The sequence below is a fragment of the Phocoena sinus genome, chromosome 2, assembly GCF_008692025.1.
Source record: "Phocoena sinus isolate mPhoSin1 chromosome 2, mPhoSin1.pri, whole genome shotgun sequence".
Taxonomy (NCBI): domain Eukaryota; kingdom Metazoa; phylum Chordata; class Mammalia; order Artiodactyla; family Phocoenidae; genus Phocoena; species Phocoena sinus.
The window spans coordinates 36,711,321-36,735,770 of NC_045764.1; the positions used below are offsets into that span (position 1 = coordinate 36,711,321).

General features: G+C 50.6%; 1 protein-coding gene across 3 annotated transcripts in view; it reads right to left on the minus strand.

Annotated features, from left to right (window-relative positions):
- Nucleotides 1-23,901, minus strand: part of ALPK3 (alpha kinase 3) — a 46,444-nt gene extending 22,543 nt beyond the window's left edge. For 2 of the 3 annotated variants that reach the window (XM_032618155.1, XM_032618161.1), the window contains exons 1-4: nt 23,753-23,901; nt 14,690-14,811; nt 4,508-4,625; nt 2,694-3,921 (exon numbers count right to left, since the gene is read on the minus strand). In XM_032618155.1, coding sequence (XP_032474046.1) covers nt 2,694-3,921; nt 4,508-4,625; nt 14,690-14,811; nt 23,753-23,895 — 1,611 coding nt within the window. In that variant the 5' untranslated portion in view covers nt 23,896-23,901. Of the gene's footprint in view, nt 1-2,693; nt 3,922-4,507; nt 4,626-14,689; nt 14,812-18,570; nt 18,610-23,752 lie in introns of all 3 variants that reach the window. The other variant, XM_032618172.1, reaches the window with a different exon arrangement.
- Nucleotides 23,902-24,450: the final 549 nt, after the last annotated feature.

Here is a 24,450-nt window from a genome sequence, read left to right on the forward strand (position 1 = left end):
AAACATGTTTAAAAGAAGTATAAGAGGGTTGCTCTGCCAGAAATGAAAGCTACAACGATTAAAATGAGATCATCCTGTTGTAAGAATCAACAAACAGATTAATGGATTATGATCGATGTATATATGGGAACTAAAATAGGCTTTAGTGGGTATAAAATTAGTGTATAAAGAAAGAATCACAAACTAATAGGAAAAGATTGATTTTGGGGGAATACTTATTAACCAAAAATTGAGCTAGAGACTGATACTATGCTATACACACAAATCAATTCCAGATTAAGTTAAAGGTCAAATGAAGGAATTCAAACAAAAATTTAAAAAATACAGATATATATTTAACTAACCTTGGAATAAGGAAGAAAAGCATAAACACTATTGAAGAAATGGTTAAAATATGCATATTGTGGCATCTTACATAACCACTAAAAATGAAGTTTTTCAGATAATTTTCAGGAACCATGAAAAACTGCTCATGAAATAATGAGAAATAACGAAAGGAGAATATAAAACTGAATCAGAATAACAATGTAAATCAAATTTTTAAATAACAAAATCCATATACAGAAAGATTGGTAGATATATCAAGATGTCTTTGGATGGTAGAATTATAGGTGAATTTTTACTTTTTCCTTTCAGCTTTTAGAATTTTCCCCCATATTTTTTACTATGGTCATGTGTTTCTTTCATAATCAAAAAATAAGCTTTTTTAAAAAAGATTTGGTAGAATGAGAATATGAAAAACCAATCAAATTCAGCTACTAAAAAGCAACAGCTTCAAAAATACATATAGCTGTTAAATGCATTTTTCACATGTATGATACATTTCACAATTTTTTTCAGTACTAAAAAAAAAAAAAAAAAAAAGCCACAAAAGCCCTTTGCAGAAACAGCAGAATCTCTGCAGACAGCCTCTCCTGTGCCTGCAGTGCCCCAGCCCATTCGTCCCACCTGCGAGAGGCCAGGAGGGCCTTGTCAGGAGGATGCAGCCATTCTGGCTGTGCTATTCCCCACCGCTGTGGGCAGAGAAGCCAGATTCACTCACAGACTTGGCCGCCAGCCTGATCTCTTCCCAAATGTGCTCCCTAGGGGCCCATGAGGGCCATCCCTACCATATGCCCTGCTGTCCGCATGTGGAGCGGCCCCATCTGGGCTCCTAGGAACTCACCACTGCAGCTGCTGAGATCTCCTGAGACCAGGCATGAGAGGCTGAGAGTCATGAACAGATTCAGAGAGTCTGGTTTGAGGTTCACCCCACTCCAAAGACCTCTGAACTGCCGTCCCCACAGACTAACCTCAGTACCCTCAGCACACACTGAAAGAAAACCACCTCCCCTGGCCACCCTTGAAACTGGTCTCTCCCTCCTGCCCCCATGAAAGCTCTCTGTGTGGGAAAGGCAGCCCCTCCAGGAAGCATCCTTTTCCCACTGCCCTCCAGGAGGTACTGCAGCAGCTTGTCCCTCATGTTTCCCTTCACTGTTCCAAGAAGCCGTCTGCCTTCTGCCTTGACCCCTGTGAAACACTGCTTTCAGCTGCTCCTCCTGTCTCCTGGGACCCATGCTCCTGCTTCCTCTGCCCCAAGAAACAATTTCATCTTAGTTCCCGCCAAAATGCTGTCTCCACTTGGGGTTGCCAGATTTAGCAAAGAGAAATACAGGACACGCAGTTAAATCTGAATTTCAGACAGACAACCAATCATTTCTTAGTATAAGTATATCCCATCTATTTTATCCAACCCACCCCCAGTCTTGATACACTTTTTCCTTCTGCCCCACTCTAAAAACACTCCTTCTCTCTACACTCCTGTGAAATACTGCCTGCCCTCTGCCCCTGAAACATGAAACACTGACCAAACGGGATAAATTGTTTTCCTTCTGTTAATCCTCTCAATCCCGCTCCCCTCTTCCCTCTTCCCCTGCCCCCTACCCCCATCAAACTCCTCAATGCTGCCACCTGGATGCCGCTCAGCTTAGCCGTCTCCACACAAAACCACTGTCCTCTCTGTTGGCTACCTGATCCCCAGAAGAATGTCAGCACTCCTGTTCTCAGGGAAAACAGTTTGCCTCTACCTCCCACCACAGTAATGTCTCAGACCTACTGCCGTTTATTTCGTTCTTAGCATGCACCAAGCCCTGGGCCAAGCACCCTGATTCTCACAGCAGCCCTATGAAGTAGGCACTGTTTTTATTAAGGTTTTATGACTTGCCCAAGATCGCACAATGTTAAGGATAGTCAGATTTGCACATAGGTATACCTGACTCCGAAATCTTAGATAAAACCCCAGATCAAGTCAGAATTTTCTGGACAGTGCATATTTTTTCAATCCTCTACTAAGCACCCAGGTCAAGACCCACTGCACACTACAGACCGCTCCTCAGTCTCCCCATTCTCTTTCCTCCCCAAAGAACATCCTCTTCCTCCGCCCCCCTCTGCGACATAGTCCCCTTGGCAGTGAACTTCCATGTTGTCAGAGCAGATGGTCACAGTCAGGCTGTGCTGCCCACACACCTGGCATCTGGGGACTGCCTGGGGCAAGGCCCAGGCCTGTGGCCCCCTGCTCCTGGCCAGCACTCCACCTCACCCCACCCTCTTCTATAAATATCCCACTGCTCACTGGCTGCCCAGCTGTTGCAGCAACAGTTTCCATGAGGTCATCTTTCCCGAGCGGCCTCCAGGCACCCAACACCCACACTTACCTTTCCTGGAGTCCTGTGGCCTGCTTGCCCCTGCAAGGGGCTGTCCTGGGTGCTCTGTCTCCGCCGGGCGGGGGGTGTGGGCACTTGGGCAGAGGCCTGAGGCAGGGCCTTCCCTGAGCTCTGAGCCCCAGGTTCTGGATCTTGACTTGGGGAAGAATCAGGCTTGCAGCTGGTGGTGGGCTCCCCTTTGGGCTTCGGAGGAGCAAATCTCTTCCTGTTGAAGGGCCTAGTCTGCTGTGGGGCTGAGGGCGTGGGCTGGCCAGGGACAGCAGGTTCCCTCTCACCTCTGGCTTTGCTGGATACCTTCCCTGAGGGCAGCTCTCCAGGTGTCCTGCCACTGGGGGCCTGGGCCCCCTCCTCCCCCTGAGGCTTGTCTGCCTGGGTGCTCTCCAGATACATGTCCTTCAGGGAGAAATACACTTCCTGGTCTGGGCCTAGGACAGGGGCATTCTGGGCCTGGTCTTGAGTACCCACAGCAGAGGCTAGCTTCGTGGTGCCATCTGCTCCAGAGGATCCAGGCCCCTGTGCGGCCCTGCCCCTGGGCTGGGTCTGAACCTGCTCCATGTCCATGGGCCCCTGTGTCCCACAGGAGTCAGGCTTGTCTGAACTGGGGACACAGTTTTCAGAGGAATGGTGGCTTCGAGCTGCCCTCTCTACCTCTGGCTTCTGCACACCTTGCTTAGGTTCCTCATCTTTCTTTTTCTTCTTGGCCCCAGACTCCTTTTTGGGGGCTCTCTGAGGCCCCAGCTCCATGGCTTTACAGATGTATGTCAACAGGCCATGCTCCCCAGCTTCCCTGTTCTCAGGGGCAGCCTCCCCGTTGGTGGTCACCTCTCCAGGAGCAAAACTGTTGATAAGGCCCAAACCTGGGTGCTGACCAGGCTCCGTCTCTCCCTCCTGCCAAGCCACCGGTGTCCCGTTCTCAACCTCCCGGGTGGGGGCCGAGGGGACTGGCACCTCGGCCCCACTCAGCCGCCGCTTCCGCTGGAAGCGGTCGGGGCTGAGCTTGCGCAGGGTGTCGGCTTCTTCCACGGCCTCCTTCCCGTGCTTCCAGCTCTTCTCAATCTCACGCATCTTTGCCGCAGCCTTGCGCTTCAGCTTGGCGAACCAGCGCTGGTGGATCTTGTATTCGGTCATGGTGCCCACCTCCAAGACCCCCGAGCAGGACACAATTCCCTTGGCATTCTGGGCAGAAGCCTGGTAGATGGCGGCGTCTTCTTCTCGACACCTAGAGGCAGGAGCATGAGATGGGAGGTGAGAGCCCACAATCCTCGCAGCCAGAGCCTCGCAGAGTTGAGCGCCCCGCCCCACCCCCTGCCAGCCCTGCCCCGAGTGCCACGCCCCACCTCCGACAGCACCACCTCCAAAATTCCCCACTACAGCTGAGGAAACTGAGGCTGGCAAGAGGGTGGGAGCTGGCCAAGGTCATGCTGTTCCAGGACAGATTAGACTTGGGGCCCAGGAGAGCTCCCTTCAGAAGCAGGTGACCCACACAGCCCCTTGTGAAGTAAGGATGACACAGGAGCTTTTTTGGGAAGCTGACCTCATGGAAAATGTTGCTATGGGTCAGGACCCCCTCTGGTTACACTCAGCTCTCTGGCTGTCAGAGATACTCCCGCCCTGGCCTTAGGAGATCCCAGACACTGGCAGGCAGACACGTTTCAGCAGGTGGCTCAGCTTAGCCGCAGAACCCCGCCTCCACCCCCAGATCCTGTCTGGGCGTCTTCATCCAGCTGACTCCATTTCTAAGGGCAGACGTGGGCCATAGGACCTTCAGGAGGGCAGAGAGAGCAGAACAGGCCCCTCTCCCTCACCTGTAGAGCTGCAGTGTGTGGCGGTTGCCCTGATGAGTGATCTCGTATTTTGGCAAGCCACAGTAGCGGTCCAGCTCTGTGTCATCCTTGTACCAGGTCACCTCTGGCTCTGGGTATCCTAAGAGGGAAGCAGGAGATTGGGTTGCAGGGAGACCAGTTCCAAAGTAGTAGGAGGAGAGAACAGGATGCCATGGCTTCCCCAGACCACGTGAAGAGACTGGACTGGGCCACCTGCCCCCGGGGCTTGTAGGAAGAAGAGGGCTATCATATGGCTCAGCTTATTTTTAGAAGCTAGGCCCTGTCAAAGCCTAAAACTGTTCCCCTTCAGCAGCTGGAAGGCAAATATAGAGGAGAAACTGCCTAGCTTCTGGTAAGAAGGGAAGCAAGGAGTTTCCAGAAAGCTTTGGCTGGTAGTAATAAGCTTCCTTTCTTCAGTGGCCTGTTCTACATCCTCAACAGTAGTAACAGCTCTATCCTCGGAGGTCTCTCACCAATACCCAATATCAACACCACTGCCAAGAGCCCTCCTTCTTTCATTCCAGGTTCCTGAACTGTTAGTAGTATTTGATGACACAGCTAAAACATCCATCCAACCATCCAACCATCCACCCACCCATCCACACCTACCTTCCCATCCATTCACTACTGTGAAACTGACTGAGGTATTTTCCCAGCCCCTCCTCTCTGGATTTCCAGCCCTACTCACAAAGAGCTTCCAACTGTAAAAGTCACATGTCCCTTCCTCCCTGGACACTTGGCTGATTTGTCCAGTAATGGACACATAATCAGTTAATCTAATCCAATTCTTTGACCTAGTATTTGGGAATTGGAACCTAGAGACGGTCTACCCTAGTGTCTTGAAATAACTTGGAAGGGGTACAGCCATGTTCTGCCACATGGACTGAGAAGCAGACAAAGCTGATCGACGGTGAGATGGAAAATGAAGTTGATGTTCAGGATAGAATAAGAAAAAGGAGAGAGAGACTTCTCTGGTGGTCCAGTGGTTAGGAATCCACCTTCCAATGCAGGGGATGTGGGTTCGATCCCTGTTCAGGGAACTAAGATCCCACATGCCGCGGGGCAACTGAGCCTGCACACCACAACTAGAGAGAAGCCTGCACGCCACAACGAAGACCCAGTGCAGCCAAAATTAAAAATAGAAGACAGAGAGAGTCCCAATATCCTTCCAAATACTGGCTCCATTCCTTGCCTGGGCACAGCTACATTCCTACTTGTCAATTCCATAAGAAGCCCATCTAAGCCTTACCAAAAAATTCTGCTTCATTTCTTAAGCTGACTCCAATTAATTTGCAATGTTTATTAGAAATTAAAGACTCCTAACATATATTCCCTTAGGTGTGTGCTGACTGCCAAGCAAGGGTTATGAAGATATAGGAGCTTGACAGACAGCTCTCTGCTCTCAGGGAACCAACTATACTATAGAAAAGATAAGACAGGTCTCTGCACAAGGGAGGGATGCACCTGTATCTGGGTACACATTCTCTGTCTTCCCTACTGTCTATGGATAAACTACCCCCATGCCTATCTAAAGACACCCTCACTGCATCTCATCTCCTCTTGCCTCATCAAGGACATCTCTACAACAATCATTCCCCCTCTCCTGCATCATCAAGGTTTTCCTCTCTTATATCATTCCCATCAGCATACAAGCCTCTGTACTGTCTCCCTTCTTTTAAAAGAACTTTCTTTGACCCCATGTCCCCCAATAGCTCCTGCCCCCATCTCTCTATTCTCTCCTTTATAGAGAAATTCTTTGAAAGAGTTGTCTGTATTCACTGTCTTCACTCCGTCTCCTCCAATCAGGCTTCTGTACCCACTGCTGCACCAGAATTGCTCTTGGCAAGGTCACCCATGAGTCACACATCGCCAAATCCACTAGCGTTTCTTAAGCTTCGTCTACCCGATCTATCAGCATTGATCGTCCCTTCTTGAAACCTTTTCCTCGCTTGCTCCTGGATGCCACTCCTTCTGAGTGCCTTTCCTACTCCACTGGCCACTTTTCCTAATCTCTTTCTTCCACCGCTCCCCCACCATCACCACCTAAGACTATAAGTGTTAGCTAGGCCAGGGCTCAGGCCTCAGAACCATTTTCCATTCTCTAGCCATAATACCTAGGGGATCTACTCCTGTCCTTCAGCCTTTAAATAGCTATATCTTCCTGACTCCCAAATTTGTATCTCTAGCCTAGACCTCCCCTGAACTCCTGGTTCTTATTTCTGACTGCGTACCTGACATCTCCACTTGGAGGTCTAATAGGGATCAAACTTAACAAGTCCCAAACCAAGCTCCTTATTCCCCTCTCCAAGCCAAGTCCCACATATATCAGTAAACGGCAAATTCATCCTTCTAATTTGGCTCAGGCCAGAAACCTGGAGGCAATCCTTATTCTTTTCCTCACGTCCACTCCATCAGACGATTCTATGGGCCCTTTCTCCAGACTGTATCCAGGATCTGATCACTTCTTGCCATTCCCCACCGCCAACCTGGTCCATCACCATCATCTGACACCTCAGTTTCTGCAACAACCTCCTTGCTGATCTCACTACTTCCATCCTGGCCTCTCTTCAGCCCATTCTCAGCACAGCCAGAGTGAACCTTTTAAAATGAAGTAAATAAAGTCAAGTGATAGCACTCCTCTGCTCAAAACACCCTAGTAGCTCCCATGTCATTAAGGCCCTCATGACGTGGGCCGCGCTAGCGCACCGGCCTCAGCTCCTCCCGTTCTCTGCCTTGCCTGCGGTACCCCTGCCACATGGCCCTGCTGGCTGGCCTCTAAAAGCAGGTGAGAATCACATCTGGATTCCTCCCGCCTCTGTTCACACATTCCCTCCTTGGAGAGGCCTTCCCTACCAGCCCGTGTGAAACAGCGACTCTGTCTCCCTGGAAACTCTTAGCCCTCTTACTATGTTTCTTTTTCTTCATAGAATGCATTGCTGCCTGACATATTATACCCTGATGAGGTTGTTGGTTTACATCCATCTTCTCCAACTCCCTGGGGAAAGAACAGCTCCATGACTCATCCGTGTTATTCGTGCTATGTCCCCAGTTCCTAGAATAGTGCCTGGTATGGAATCAACACTCGTTAAATATTTATAGGTGAATGAATGAAGCAATGCACTAACGGCTCAGGGTACAGAGAAGGGAACAAGCACCTCCGGCTGGGGAATCAGGAAAGGCTTTATGGCATGAGCGGCATTTGAAATGGCTGTGACGGTGGGTAGAGTTTCAGAAAACGTGGGTTCAGTGCCTGTACTTCCCCCCTTCATAGCATTAATCACAATACTGTAACTGACTATCCCCTTGTCTGTCTCCCCTCCTGGACTTATGTCCCATGTGAGTCAGCATCATCTCTCCTTCACTTCTGTATCCCTGCCACCTAAGACGGCACCTGGCACAGAGTAGCTACTTAATAAAAAAAAAAATCTGCTGGATGAGTGAGTAAATGAGGAAGGGAATAAGTGAGCAAACAAGAGGTGAGTGGGAAGGGCATGCCTGACAAAGGAACCACAACAGTAGAGTGTGGGGTGGAAAGCAAAGGACACACTGCGGAACTGTGCACAGGAGTAGGGAGCAAGGGAGGTGAGGCTGCAGCTGGGTCAGCTAGGAACAAACTCTGGGCAGCCCTGACTGTAAAGCGAGCCCCAAGTTTCCACAGTGAGCTAAAGCCCCTGGTTACATCACCGTGCATGTCCTCACCATCCCATGGGGTGATCTCATCCCTACAAGGGCCCGGCTCAGAGCCTCCCTGCCCCATGATCTGCCCAGTCAGGCCTCAGCCTCCAGGGCATCCGAGTCCAGTCAGGCTGTAGCGAGAGGGCAGGGATGGGGCAAGAAGGGAGGGAGGCAAGGCTGGGGCTTCAGCCCCCATGCCACCTTTTGGTGCCTCTTCACTAGGTGGGGGCCAACCTGACAGCTTAGGGCTCCACGGCAACAATGGATTCTGGAAACAACTTTATTTGGGGACAAAACATTTCTTCCCCTTCCTACACTGACACCTCTGCTCCACAGCCAGCATGCCTGAGTCCAGAACTCAGCTCGGAGACTTACAGCCTCATCCTAACCATTCCCATTTTGGAGAAGCTCAGATTCAGGAGAAGAATAATGATGAATGTAAATTTAGAGGTTTCAAAGAGCTTTCAAATATAAAATTTCATTTGGTCTTCATAACAAACCTGTGAAAACAATTGTGAACATTTACTGAAGACTTACTATATGCCAGATACTGACCTGTACATTTTTTATGTATTATCTCATCTAATCCTCTCATAAATCCTATGAGGAATGTACTGTTATTAATCCTCAATTTAAGGAAGAGGAAATTAAAGCTCCTGCCCAAAGTCATCTAGTTGATACACAGAAGAGCCAAAATTCAAATCCCTCTCTTCTATAAAACAGGTAAGGCAGGTGTTTGAATCCCTTTTACACAATCCCTTCCTTTTACACAAAAGGAAGATGAGACTCAGAGAAATCAAGTAACTTACTCAGGGTCGCACAGCTGGCACATGACAAAGCCCTTGGTGTCCTTTTCCTTATTCCACTGCTCTTTCCACTGGGGACTCTGGGACTAATATGTAAGTTTCTGCCCCCGGCAGTCATTATCTTAGACTTATTTCTCTAAAAGGAGTTTCTTCAAGAACTTGGTTCTGTCTAAAGGCTAAGTCCCTCTGCCCAGTTGTCCTGACACACACACACACACACACACACACACACACACACACACACACACACAGGCTAACATAGAATCTACAACAGAGTTGAGGAGAGTGGGGGAAAGGGGTCACCATGCTGGACAGAGATGGGCAGCCTCAAGGAAGACAGTTGCACTCTGGCCAGAGGGGCCCCTGGGGGAGACAGGAGCCAGAAGGTCCAATCAAGGCCTGCTATCCCCCATATGCCCACTCTGAGAGGGGAGAACCCCAGGGTCATATACCACTTCTCCAAGTCCCGAAGGGCTTCCCTCAGAGCTCAGCCAGCAGGGGCACTAGCACAGACTCCTCTTCCTCACCTGGACTAGGTCCTGACCCACCACGAAAGCATCACCTACTCCTGGCAGGGCCCTGCTTAGACTGACTCATCACAACCTCATTCAAGGAGTGCTACCAGCAGGGTGGGAGGAAGTGAGGTCACTCCATCTCCATGGGACGAGCCAGGATCACCACACCAGTCTCATACAAAGGCCAGTCTGAGCCATACACCCATCCACCATCCTCCATTCCAGATGGGGGCGGAGGGGAGACCCAGTTTCTAGCCCTGTTTCCTTTGTTCTCTGATCTTTCTGCATAATGCTTTCCCCTCCCCCGGGCCCCTCTCTTACAGTCTACCTTTTCTCCTTGTTAATTGGGAAAGGCTTACTTACAGAGTGCTATGGTGATCACAGAGAATTCTTTCTTAATCTGCTACAAAAGACTCAGGTAACCTGAGATTTTTTTTATATACATGGGGATGAGGAGGGGGGAGGAGGGAACTAGATATGACAGTGGACTAAGGTGTGGATGTTAGAGATAGCTAGAGCCCTAGAAATCTTACAGCCTTACTCAGCAGAGTCGTAGATCTCATCATGGCAGGTGCTCCTGAGCAGAAGACCATGGGCCTGGCTGGTCATCATGAGACATGGGTATTATGGCAATTGAGGGGATAAAAGTTTGTTCCTTTGAGTTGGGCTTGAGACAGGGAAAAGCTTACTCCCATGATGACCTTGGGGGCATCCAGTAAAATACTCCAAGACTCTGTAAGTCAGACTCATGTCGGCTTCAGCATGTTGCTCTCAGAGTCCATGGCTACAAAGGACAGAATGGAAGAAGGAAAGGAGGGAGGCCCCCACAGCAGCTACTGTTGTCAAGGCACTGAAGCTGCAGCTGCAATGAACAGGCAATGTGGAAAGTGGAAAAGACACTGATTTTGTTGTCCACACAGTCAGGGTCACGGTGGTCATACTGGCAAATATGTACTGAGCGCCTTCCTCGTGCCTGCTCCAGAGGCACGATGTGTCAGGTGCGTGCTCTATCCCCCAGATCTCACGGTCTCACTGGGGAGAGAGATATATGGACCAAGAAGCTGTACTGTGAAGGACAGAGCAAGAGCTCTCTGTGGAAATGCTGGAGATGACCTCCTGGAGGATGAGCTGTTTGAGCTGGGCCTTGAAAGATGATAAGGAACTTGCCAGGCTTCTAGGTAAAAAGGCAGCATGAGCATACCATCTATTTTCATTCTCTCTCCCAAACCCACTAAGCCACACTAATGAGATTTTCTTTATTTAAAAAACAATTGTGTGTGTGTGTGTATGTAGTATATATATAGCCACTAAAAAAGGGGAGAATAAGGGCAAGGAGAGCAACAGGAACAACAACATTTTGAAAGCTGGAAAGCAGATGGACAAGTAGAAACTGACTTAGCAGACCCAAGACAGCTTAACCCAACGAGAAACTGAGAACTACCCCTTGAACACCAGGAAATCCTCAAAGGGCATAGGAACTGGCAACCAGATATCTCTGGAACTGGGGATAAAGGGAAAGAAGGAAAGGTAAAAAGAGGTGTGGAAAACAGTCAGATCTCTGGATCCCCTCACCCACTCCATACCACTGTGTAACTAACTGCTCCTTCCCCCCATGTCCAAAGATGCAGTTTAGTAACTGGAAAGGTAAAACTTGGCCCTGAGGGTAAGCCAGCTCAGTGGAGGGCATGAATATTCTATAGAAAAACGAATCTATAAAATAAATATTTGGGCTTCCCTGGTGGCACAGTGGTTAAGAATCGCCTGCCAATGCAGGGGACACGGGTTCGAGCCCTGGTCCGGGAAGATCCCACATGCCACGGAGCAACTAACCCCGTGAGCCACAACTACTGAGCCTGCACTCTAAAGCCCACAGCCACAAGTAGTGAAGCCCACGCGCCTAGAGCCCGAGCTCTGCAACGACGAGTAGCCCCCGCTCGACACAACTAGAGAAAGCCGCGCACAATGCAGCCAAAAATAAATAATAAACTTATTTTAAATAAATAAATAAATAAATGCTTTATGCTGAGAGCCCACCCAATCCTCTCATCTGCACAGCTTCCAGAAAACTCAGGCAAGACACTAGAAGAATACTCGCTAGGGAATCTGGCTAGTCCAAGAGGAAGGAACTAAAGAAACTCACTTTGTCAGTTCCCAACTCTAGTGGTGGCCAGGTCACACTAGAGTGAAGACCCAAGGTTTCAGGCCCCTCCTACTTGCTCAGAACTTCCAATTAGCTTTTTAGTCTCCTGCTCTTACTCATTATCTGACAACCAAAGATTCCTAGATATCTGAGGAAAGCCTATAAGCAGGAGATTCAGGACCAAAACAATTAAAGAGAAAAAAAGCAAACTGGAAGAAACACAAACCATTCAGGAAACGTTTAGAAAACTATCATTACCAGTCTCAGAGAGTTAAAAGAAAATACTACATTCGTGAAAAGAACAGGATGTTCTAGAAAAGGATTAAAAAAGAGCTCTTATAAATAAAAAACCCAATAGAAAAGTTGAAATATAACACTGAGGAAATCTCAGAAAGAACAAAAAGACAAATAGATGAAAGGGAAGAAAAGATAAGAAAATAAGAGAATGAGTCCAGGGGAGCAGATATGCACATAACAGGAGTTCCAGAAAGAAACAACAGATAAAACAGGGGGAAGAAATCAACATCAAAATAATCTCAGATTTCTCAGAACTAAAGGCCATCAGTTTCCAGACTGAAAGCATCCAAGCATGCCCCTGGATGAAGACACCCGTAACAAGATACATCATTATGAAATATCAAAACACTCTTAAAAGCTTCCAGAGAGAAAACTGGTCTCATGCACAGAATCAGGAATCAAACTGTCTTACTGCTCTGAACAGAAACACTGGAAGCAGGCAGTGTAGTAATGTTTTCAAAATTCTGAAGGAAAATTATTTTCAACTTAGAATTCTATACCTAGCCAAACTCTCCATCAAGAGTAAAGCAGGAAAAAAAGACATTTTCAGACAAAAGTTGTCTAACATTTACTTACCATGTACTCCTCCTAGGAAGCTACCAAAACAAGGATGTAAATCAAGAAAGAGACAAATGTGGAACACAAATAAACAAGAAATCCATTACAGGAGGGGTAAAGGAAATCCACAGGACAATGATGAAGGGAGATCCTAGGATGACGACTGTGTACCAGCCGCAGAGAACAACTAAGTCATACTGGAGCAGAATGACTCAAAGGAGAGATAGGTTGAGAGCTTGTCACCATAATGCCTCCTGCTATTGTACCATCTTTGGGACCTGATGAAGCCACCGGAGGATGCAGCTCAATAAAGCCAGAGAGTAAGCCAAGAAAAAGGAAGACATGAGATCCAGGAAACTGAATCAAACCCAGAAGAAAGGCAAAGGAAAGACCCAGTATAACAGCTGTGTATTAGGCCTAAAAGGCCACCAGTTCACATGGAAGAATAGGGATGTCTCTAAGGAAAGTAACTGACAGGGTACCAATGGCATTGATCTTGTGGAAAGTTATTTTAAAAGGCTATTAGAGGGACTTGCCTGGTGTCGCAGTGGTTAAGAATCCACCTGCCAATGCAGGGGACACAGGTTCGAGCCCTGGTCTGGGAAGATCCCACATGCCACGGAGCAACTAAACCCGTGCGCCGCAACTACTGAGCCTGCGCTCTACAGGCCGCGAGCCACAACTACTGAGCTCGCGTGCCACAACTACTGAAGCCCGCCTGCCCAGAGCCCATGCTCCACAACAAGAGAAGCCACCGCAATGAGAAGCCCGCACACCGCAACCAAGAGTATCCCCGGCTCACCACAACTAGAAAAAGCCCGTGTGCAGCAATGAAGACCCAATAAATAAATAAATAAATAAAGGAGATAAGTGAGGGGAAGCAGAGAAGCACAGTAACATAGCAGATGCAGGCATAAGCAAGCAGCATCAGATGCTTCAGAGACCAAAAGCAGCTTCTCTTCACTAGGTTTGTGGGCTTTGGCAAGTCACCTAACCTATTCTAGTTTCCTCCTTTGTAAAATCTGACTAATAATAGCACTGACTTCACAGGGTTTTGTAAGAATTTGACAACAATGGAAACAGATAAACGTTGCAAAAGGTGTTATGCTGTACAAAGTTAAGGGATGCAGGCGCATCTCTGCATCCCTCGGAAGTGTTCTCAGCTTTTAGTACAGAGGGTTCTGGGCAAGGTGAAAACTGCCCAGGGGAACCCAGTCCCAGAGAAGATGTTTAGCTGGTTGGGGCAGACAGGTTCCCCAGAATCAGGACATGTCATAGCTGGAAACCTCCAACGCCCTTGATTTACTGAAAATAATGGGCTCTTGGAGGGAATCTTGACCTGGTGGCTGCAGAGCTGGGAGAGATAGGCACCCATTGGTGAGTCCTGCAGGCCCTGAAGGAGGTCGGGTTAGTGCAATGGAGCCACTGCTGGGAGGTTTGGGGGAGAGATACAATGCCCAGGGCCAGCTTCCCAGTACCCTCACCCCTTTATCCCCCCCTTCCAAGGAGTATGTCTCTGCTTCCTATTCTGCCAACCTGTTGCTTCAAATTCCACCACGGAGTTCAGTGAAATGCACACATGACAGTCTTCACTTCTAACACTTATACGGTACTTACTGTATGCCAGGTGTTATTCCAAATGCTTTGCATGTATTCATACTATTATCGTCCCCACTTTGCAGGTGAGGTGCTCGGCACCACATAATTGGAAAGGGGACAAGCCAGCATTCCAAGCCAGGCAGTCTGTCTCCAGGGTCTGTGGTCAGAATCACTCTACATTATTGTCTCTCAGGCTTGAGACTCCCAAGTTTCAAACGACTCAACTGTAAAATGGGGATATTTGAGGAGTAGCCTTGAAAACCTCTTTCGACAGGAGAGCTTCTTTCCTTGGAATAAGATTCAGCAGTCGTGTATGTATGTCTGAGGGTGAGGAACCTTTACAGAAGACAGGTTTTGAAGAAGAGCAGGGTGTATATGTGGCTCCAGAATGGGAGGAGAAAGGGACCCCAGCCCACACAGGGAGATGAAACTGGAGAGAAAGCTAAGAAGACAAATGTCAACTTGCACAGTTTTGTGCACACAGCCAACCCCTCTCCGTGCCTGTCCCCACAGCCCCCTTAGACCCCGACCTGTGCAGCAGCCCTGGCATGGATCATACAGATGGCCTCATTACCTGTGACGATGCAGGTGAATCTAACGTCGCTGTCCTCGGACACAGCCCGGGACTTGAGCGTGGTCTCAAATAGCGGCTGGGTCTCCTCTGTTAGCTGAGCAATGACGGAGCAGAAGGTGCTCCTAGGAAAGGCAAAGAACTATTCAGAGCAGCCTTTCTCCCACCTCCACCGCATTATGCCACACCCTGGTGCCCAAGGTAGCTTAAATCTTACCATGTCCATCCGTCATCTCGTGGCCATGGCTCCAGCACCTGGGCAAGTCTTTCCTCCAGAAAGCCTAGGCCTCTTGGCCAGGCTGGGAGCAGGGAAGTTACCAAGGGGCTGCATGGGATCCTGACCCAGACCCATTACAGTAGGCAGCATCTGACCATGCACCAGACTCCTGAGCATGCCAGACCACCAGTCCTGGCATCCCCATTCCATCCTTATTGTGGAGTCTTGCTTCACACTCCACCTTTCAGGGAAGCTCGTGCATGGGGGATACACACACGTGGATAGGCCCAGCCTCAGAGATGGAGACCCCAGCACAGCAGAGCCTCCATTCATGCCACAGAGGGAAAAGCCAGCCAACCCCATGTATACATAGGTCCTAGGAGCTCAGGGGCCTCTCCTAAAGCTTAGGCTCAGAAGAAAAGCCCCTGCATTTGTGAGCATAGACCCATAGTAGACAAAGAATAAGCTGGTCAATGCCAGGGGTCTAGATCCAAGGGTGGCCTCTAGCTCCTAGGAGTATTAGAAAAGAAAGACTCAAATGAATTCTCACCCTAAAGAGGGCTATGGACTTCCAGTGGAAAGCCAGTCATGGCTCCCTTGCTCCCCCCTTAAATCCACATGCTCAAGTGAATACACGGCTGGCAGCTCCAGGACCAACCAGCAAGACCGCCAAATCACAAACAGATCCACCACTGCAAAAGCCAGGGCTTTTAGTTCCCTCGTGATAGCCCATCTTCCAGAACTCAGGGGCATTTGTGCGTTCACTGAGTCCAGCACAGACTCACCAGCACTGCTCAGCACTTACAGTCCTCTCCTGCGTGCACACACGAGCAAACCACCATGCCAAACCCTTCCATGGGCCAGCAGAGACACAATGCATCCCTAGGCGTGACGTGTAACCACATAGCCAGGTTGTGTGGGGCACAAGCCATGCCCAGCCCTCCTCCCCCTCCCAACTCACACGCCCTCTTGTGAGCAGCAGGGAGGACTGCAAGGGCTAATGTGAAGGGGAGCAGGAGAAACTGCTGTGGGGGAAGACAAATCACTCAGAGCTGCCTTTCTCTGAGCCTCAGAGGAACGGGTAGTCGCCCGCGGGCAGTGTGTGTCTGCCTGTAATCTCTCCACCAGGGGCAGGTAAGAGTCTGTGGGAACACAAGCAAATAGAAGCTAAACCCTACTTTGTGGGGAGGGCTCCACATTCAATTTATCATTTCTGTGGTTATCATTCTGGACTTGAGTTTGAGGAGAAAGGTCACATCCCAGGAAGAGTATCTGGGATCAAGTAAGACTTCTGGACTGAGGGGGTCCAGCCATGGTTTCTGTACAGGAATGCAGACACCTGGGCCTTTGAGCAGTTGACAGGAGTCCTTCCCCACAAAGACTACCCAGAAAGGGGATCCCAACTTCTCACGTGCCTGAACGTTTGAGTTGGGACTGCAGTTAAGGCTGCCGTAACACTCCCTGCCACGCTCTCACCTGGAACCTAAGTAACTTATTAGATGGTTGTAAGAACTGTCTTCTTACAACTTACTGTCCTTTCTTTTCCCTTTTAATCCATTCAAAATAGAGGGTCCTTCAGGATCTAGACTATCAACTCCCCGACACTCGGGAATTACATCTGAAAACGTTTCTTGCTGCTCTCATACTAGCAGCAATTTCTGACTTTGGGGAATACCAAATCCCAACCAACAGTTTCTAAAGGAAAGTGCCATGCCAAAAGTAATCAGACTTCTATGTTTTTTTTTTTTTTTTTTTTTTTTTTTTTTTTTGCGGTACGCGGGCCTCTCACTGTTGTGGCCTCTCCCGTTGCGGAGCACAGGCTCCGGACGCGCAGGCTCAGTGGCCATGGCTCACTGGCCCAGCCGCTCTGCGGCATGTGGGATCCTCCCGGGCCGGGGCACGAACCCGTGTCCCCTGCGTCGGCAGGCGGACTCTCAACCACTGCGCCACCAGGGAAGCCCGACTTCTATGATTTTGCAACCAATTCAAAACATACCTAATTATGTCTTCCCTACATAATCTGAATCCTACCCTACTCATGAACATGAGCCTGGATCTCATATTCAGCTTAGGCTCTTAGGGATGAAGCTGCTTGGGCAAATCTAAGAAAATAAGCTACTGGGTAAGTGAGAAAACAGGAAAATTATGCTTTAAGAAAATTTGCAGTGCTCACACTAGATATTCAACAACAGGTAGTTACGTTATTTCATTACTTTTTTTGAATAAGAAAGAATGCTTATCTTCTCAAACTTTCCAGACTAGGTCCTAACTATATTATTAACTATATTAACTGCTGAAAAGTATAGCTAGAAGAATGCCCTCTAGGAGAGTGGATCTGGGGTACATTTGGGGGGACAGGGAGAGTCACTGCATATACTATCATATTCTACTGAATGTCACCCACTTTCTGTTCCCATTTTCCAAACCACTCAGACATGGGATGGACTCTGAGTCTGCTGCTTCCTGCCCCCTGGAAAGCCAGGAAGTCCATGCATTTGAAAATGGTCTGGTCCCACCCTGACACCTCCAGGTCCTTACAATTCTGTGACTTCATAAGGATATCACAGCCTAATCATGTGTCTCTATAGAACACCAGAATCACCACTGGTTTTCAACATGTTCAAAGGAACCTAACCCTGCCCTTAGGTTTGGTTATTTACCTTGCTTTAAGTAGACTTCGAAGACCCTCTCTCTTTTAGCACTTACCACACTCTGCTTTGAATTAGTTGTGATACCCTCTCTTCTACCCCTTCAGACAGTGAGTCACCCAGAACAAAGGTCTCTCAGTATTCTTGCCTATCACAGGAAACGTACATGGTAGGCACTAATTATTAGCTATTCAGAAACCAGTTGGCTACGCAGAAATCTTTCTCTGTGTAAAGAAACTGTAGCCAACTCTCCCCAAATCTGCCAGAGTCGGGGATGAGGCCTAAGCGGTTGGAAGTAGCCAGGAAATGTTCCCATTTTGATCATAATTGTCAGTTCTGCCAGGGGTGGAGAGCTGTCCCCAGCTAAGGAGGCAAGAGGACAGTCATTCAACAGGCAAACCCGGCCCGTGCGCCTGCTCAGGCCCCGATCTGTCTCTGAAGCAGATTCAGAGAACAAGTTAATGTAGGAATACACTAACATGGTATTCCCTGACCTTACAGGGTTCACAGTCTGCAGAGGTGGAGAAGAGCCAAAGGAGAGGGAAATTGGGAGAAAGAGATGACAGAAGGAGAACTTATGGGACTGAGAAAAAAAATTTTTTTCAAGGAAGTATCCATGGTTAGAAGATAAACAATAAGGTGTCAAACCTAGATATGTGGTTACAAAAACCATGAAAGCCTAGGATGGGGGAGAAATGGGGCACATGACTGGTGGTTCTCTGTTCTGGTCCCATGGTGCCTCTCCCAGGGGCACAGAGATACAGCTGCAGGCATCTCAGGGACCCTGGCCTATTTCTGGGTCCCAGCACCCCTTTCGGATGGTGCATGCAGGCATCAACTCTGGCCCCTGTGAGACCCATGCTCACGTGAGTGCCCTCTCACACCCTCCCCAACCACCCTCCACCTTCCCCTCACCCCATGCAGCCTGGTTAGTGCAAAAGTGGTCACCCAGAGGCCCCTCAATGCCCACACCCAAGAAAAAAAGCAGTCAGAGAAATGTAATGCAATGGTGCGTTTACCTTCCAGAGCTGGGGTGAGACAACCAGTTGCTTGATAAGCTAAGCAAAAACAGCAAATGGAATCATTAGGCCAAAAAAGCAAGGAGGGGAGGAGGAGAAATCAACAACAGTCGGCAAAGTATTAATCAGCCACCATCTGGGGCCCAGGGGCTTTTCTATTAAAAGGGACCAGCTGTCTTAGTTGGCCAGCTCCAGTTAGCAAGTGGCCTCACCACCCGACACAATGTATCTGAAACCAAGAGCTCGTTAAATGCAACAGAGTTGGGGGAAATGGTTAGGCAGGAAGGAGGCCCCCAGGGGCTGAGCTTTGAGAAAGGTGTGTCCCAGGTCCTTGAATCACTTGTAGCTTCCTGGCACGTTTCCCCACTCCACAGCACGCCAGCTTGGGGGCAGCTCCTGCTTCAACCCTCGGCCTTTATGGGGAGAAGAGCCCCCGTTCCTGGAAATCCCCTCACAGGCTGGGAAGGAGACAGGTGGCTTGGAGAACACCCATTAACGTGTTAAAGTACGGTTAAACAGACCACGCAAGGCAAACCAGCTGGGAGTGTGAAGAACAGGAGAAGAACAAAGCAGTTAATTCAACAGGAGCCAGGAGGCACCCAGTTCGGTCAGACCAGCCCAAGGCCCTTTACACTTAGAGGCCCTGATCATCCCTCCTGCCCTGGGGCAGCTGAAAGCGGACACCAGCTAGGGGCTGTGTAGGCCACTGGGGGGTGAGGACTCACACAGAGCTGCCCCTTAGTGGAGATCCAGCCCACTTGACATGAGTCAACTTTTGCCTCTGCCTCCAGTTTTCCTAACAGAAATATCTCCAGTGGAGTCTAGGGCCACGATCTCCCACGGCTCTCTGGGAGATCTCAGGGGCCACCCAACCACACTCACTCCCTTCAGTCTGTCCCCACCATAAGAATAGGTCTCCCTTCGTTATCAGCAGTCCAGTCTGCTCAATGGAACTCTGTCTGCATCTCTGACCACTGACAGCCTGTATCTTTATAAACAAAAAAAACCAAACTCATCCTCTACCCCAAAACATGGCTTCCACTCCAGGGCTCCTGGGTTTGTGGATACTACCAGCACTCTCCTGAAGCTGTAAATCCGCCATCTTGGACTCCTCCTCCTCTCCCCCGAGTCCAGTTAGTCCATAATTCTAGGCCCTTCTTTCTCCTTTTCTATTCCTGCTGCTGTGTTCTGATCTAGACCCTCGTGCCTCCATATTGGATGAGCACACAATCCCCTTCTCCTTCACCCGTCATCACACCACCTCTCTGGAAAAAAAAAAAGCTACAATCCCCCCACTGTGTATTATATTGAGTCTCAACTCCTTGACTGGGCACTTAAGGCCCTCCCTCACCTACTCGCACCCCATCACACACGGTTCTCTACTTCCCAATACTCAGGTTCCACTGTAACCAGACCTGTCGCCTAACTGGCATGGACAGGTCCATTCCTGGCCTCTGAGACTTCACTTTTGTCCTCTCTGCTCAGAAAGCCCTCCCTCTTTCCTTCTGCTCATCTAAATCCTGCCTACCCAGCCTTCAAACCTAGCTCTTGTAGCTTCTGTAGCTCTTGGCACAGTGCTAGGCATACTGTGGGTCTTCAACCTCTGTTTTATGGAAGAAAGAGCGAGAAAGAGGGAGGAGGAGGGAGGGAGAGAAGGGAAGTATTTCTTTCAGTCTGGAAGGGTCCTGCCCCCCAGAGGGAGCTGCTGCTCCAGAATGCAGCTGCCTTTGCTCACAGCTTCAAAAACCCTCTGGAGGCCAAGAGGGCACATCTCCCATGGTTTCAAGGCACTAGCCAACTCCATCCTTTCCTGACCTTTGCCTTTCTCCTCAGAGTGGAGAGATTTCTCCTTTGTTGGGTCTGGATTTCTTCCCTAGGATGGAGAGGGAGAGAATCAGCTCTCTAATTCAGACAGAAAACGATAGGTTCCACCTGCCAGTGGGCAAGGGTCTGAACTGTGATAGTGACCCCATCCTGGCTCTCTCTAGGGCGGGTTGTGACGCTCTGCTCCCTGGCTCCATCATCCTGCTTTCTCTAGGCCTCACCCTTACATAATTAGCCATGTCAGGAGGAGTCCTGGGCTGTGGAGGCACCTTGTCTTCAGAAGGTGCCTGTGCGCTGCTGACTGGGCCAGAGGAAGGTTCAGGGCTCTCACCCAGGAAGGGAACTCCCCATTTACTGACTGTGAGTGGGTCAGAATTAGAGGCATCAAATGTTGGGGTAGAAAGGCTAAAAGAGTTCTTAATGATACCTTCATTTTATAGAATGGAAATTCAGGGCCCAGGAAGGAAAGGTCTCTTCATAAAGGAGAAAAGTAGGCCTGGGGGGAGAGGGGGCGGCAGCGTGGGGGACCAGGACTGGCCCTGGAAGCTGGGGCCTCCCATTCTTCCTGGCTTTCATATATTCTGGGACATAAAAGGCCCTCAGAAAGTCCTGGCCTGTTGCCTCAGTTTCCCTGAAAGCCCTAGACAACCTGCCTGACCCAAGCAGAACAGAAGAGGTGTCACAAAGCTATAGCAAATATCATGGGCTCTGCTGCTCCTCCGAGCCCACTTGGACCAGAGTGTCCAAGAAATGAGTGGTCAGAGATTTCTGGAACTTCTAAGTGTCCCTTGGAAGCGAGTTAGTAATAACTGCAACCACCCGACTGTGGTTCCTTAACCTACTCTAGCTTACCCATGCCCCACCTTCCTATAGGGGTGAGGTCCTAGAGGCTGGATGCCCTAGGAGGGAGGGCCTACAGTTTGGGGGGATTACTTGCATGTTGAACCTCTGACCCCAGGGGTACTGGAAATATCCTTGAGCTGGCTATGGACTGGAAATCCCTCCAGGGTTGGAGGAAGGAAAGGTATGCACAGGAAGACAGGTTCTAGACCTGGGCCAAGGCTTCTGGTGGCCTGGCTCACAGCCCAGCTGTCCATCAGCTCCCAGGGACAGCCTACCCTCCCAAGGTCCCATGAGAATGATGACTCTGTGATAGCTGTGTATCAAGGTAGACCCGAAAACACTGAAGTCAAGAGTGAGTGGGACGGAACCTGCCTCCTGATCAGAATTCTTGGATAGTGAGGGCTCATCTAGGCTGGAGCCAGGCAAAGTCCTGGACTAGCCAGGACTGGCAAAGTCCTCAAGGGACCCTCTTTCTCCTCCATCTCTTGGGCCCTCTTCCCACACCCACAGGCAGTCAGGTTGCTCTGAGAGACAGAAGACTATATGGTTGCCTGCTCTAACACAGGAATCAGGCCTTGATAGACAGCTGTGAACTGCCTCCGCCCCAAGTACCCAACACAGCCCCATTCACTTTCACAGTCTCCCCTCTTTGGCCAGAGGTTTTTCCAGAGGTAAGAGAAACCTAGCCTTCTTTGTCTCTCAGGACTGGGGGCGGGGCGGGGGTCTGTGGCCAGGTGGCAGAGGCAAAACCACAGCCCACAGTCCTGGGCTAGAAAACCCTCTCTCCCACTGCCCCAGCCCTGCCCCTCCAAACACTTGATGAAAAGAGTCTCCATTTAAGAACATTCTCACTTAGGTCCAAAGGGACTGAAGCCAGACATTTCTAATCCACTTGCAATTCTCAGGCTGACACACTGCTTTGCACTCATCACATGTGCAATTGTATCTACCATACAACTTCTCAGGCGGCAGCTGGAGAGTGGACATGTGTCCACTCTCCAGCCTTTTTCCTAACAGCCCAGATCCCCTGCCCTCCCAGTTCTGCCTGGTTTTCAAGCCACCCCAATGCTGTCTCTGAGAAGGGCCCTGCTTCCCGCTTCTCCTTGTTCCACTGGTATTGACAAAGGCCAGACACAGGAGGCAAAGCCCAGACAAATCACTGTGACAAGTGTGAGACGAGCGTGAGGCTCCTGGAAGGCAGTCAGCTTCACCATGGACTGGAGTAAATATACAAATGTCATGCCAGTTTTTCCATAGAGCCAGTGGCTAGGAGGAAGGGGCATTCTTTCTGGCAGCCAGGGACCTTGTTGAGTCTGACTCAATCACTAACACCAGCCCTCAGCCCTGTCCCAGACATGTGACACCATTTGACGAGTTTTATGCAGAAACCGGTTCCGGTTACATATGAACTTTTCCAACTCCAAGGTCAAGAGAACTCAGCCAATCCACGAGGAAGTGCCTGGGACTTTTCCTGAATGTCCTTGATGCCTGTTTTTGTGCTGTTTTAAGAACAGAGGACAAGAAGTCTCCAGACAGCTTCTCAGAGGACTGGCTGCTTTCTGTGTGACCTATGGTAAGACAAGTTCTGGGGCTGTGACACAACCACTAACCCAATAGCCAACCATCACAATTCCCTTTGGAATAGACTCCAGAGTTGGAGGGAAACGAAGCTGTCCAGAGGGGACAGGAAGTGTCCGTCTCCATGGTAATGAATGTGTTCCTGTGTGTCTGGGTGCCTTTGAGTGCCAAAATGCCCCTCTATTGTCTGCAAGTCTTTACACGGGTGGGTAGCCTAGCTCCCAAAACAAAGCATCCACACCTCTTTAATTCTTGAAAGAGAAGTAAAGGGCTCATCATTTCGGTCCCTTCCCTTGGCATCCCAGTCCCCCAGACTGGGCAGGGAAACTGGCTTCCTCAGAGTCACAAGCTCTGAATCTTCAGGCCGGGCCGACCAGCACCTCGAGCAACGCCTTCACCTCACCAGCTCCCACCGAGATCCCAGGGAAGACCAAAGTCCTGGGCCCAGGGGAAGACCCTTCTCTAAAGAGTTTATTTTTTCCGCTGAATCCGGAGCGAAGCAGCCCCCTTCAGGGCAGTGCCCCTAGCGACCCCCACCTCCCCCTCTCCCCTGCCCACCCCCGAGAATGTTCTCCCCCTCCCTTCCAGCCGGCAGGAATGTCAGCCTCTCTGGCTTTCCTTATCGTGAGCTGTGGAATCCGAGGCCCGGGAGTAGCTGAGCGAGGGGCGAGAGTGAGGTAGGGGAGATAAGGAGAGCGTTCAGGCCCCTGTGAAAACACCCCAAAGGAGGGCCTTCCTCGTCCCCAGAGCCTCGCATTGCCGGAGGCTAGAGGCCCACGGGCCATGAGAGGTCAGGGGAGCCGTGAGGGGCCGTGAGGGCCGGTCCGGCCTGACTATTTCCCCAGGCCTCGGGCCAGCGCTCCAGGGGCCCATCCGAAGGCCTCCGCCCTCCCTACACGCCGCCCCGGCCCGACCAGGCCCCCAGGGCGCGACTCACCTCGTCTCGGGCCGCACGCTGAGCAGGTAGCTGCGGCTGGCGGGGCTGGGGATCCACATGGGCCCGTCGTCCTCGCCGTCGCCCCCCGCCCCGGACCGTCCGCCCGAGCCCCAGCCGCGGCCTGGGGCCCTCCGTGACCCCATGCTGCTGCCGGCCCGCGCCCGCCGCCGGCCCCTGCCCTTTCTCCAGGCCCCCGCCCGCCAGAACCGCGCCGCCGGCCGCCGCTCCCGCCCGCGGCAGACGCGCGCCCCTATTTATAGCCGCGGGCCAGGCCGTCGTCACCTGCTGCTGTCCCTCCCCCGGCCCGGCCAGCGCGGCCTCCGAGGCGCCGGGGGGCGCCGGGCCGCGGGGGCCTCGCCAGCCCCGCCAGGCCGTGCCCGAGGGTCCGTCGATTCCTTCCCTCAGCCCACCGCCCGACGTGTGTGGAGCGCCCCCTCCGCGCCTGCAGCCGCCCTGGCGTCGGGACCAGCCGCCCGGGGAGGCCTCCCGGAGCTAGAGGGGAAAGGGGGGTGCGGTTCTTGAAAGGAGACCAAGCATATGCCCTTCACCGGGTCCCTAGGACCCAGGCTTCCTGCCAACCTTCCTTTCCTGCTCGCGCCCCCGTTTCGCAGGTGTGGAAGCTCGGGCTCTTCGGCCTTTGCCAAGGGGAAGGTGCAGAAGTACCCAAGGAGCTGCGTGGGGTGTGCGACCCAAAGCCC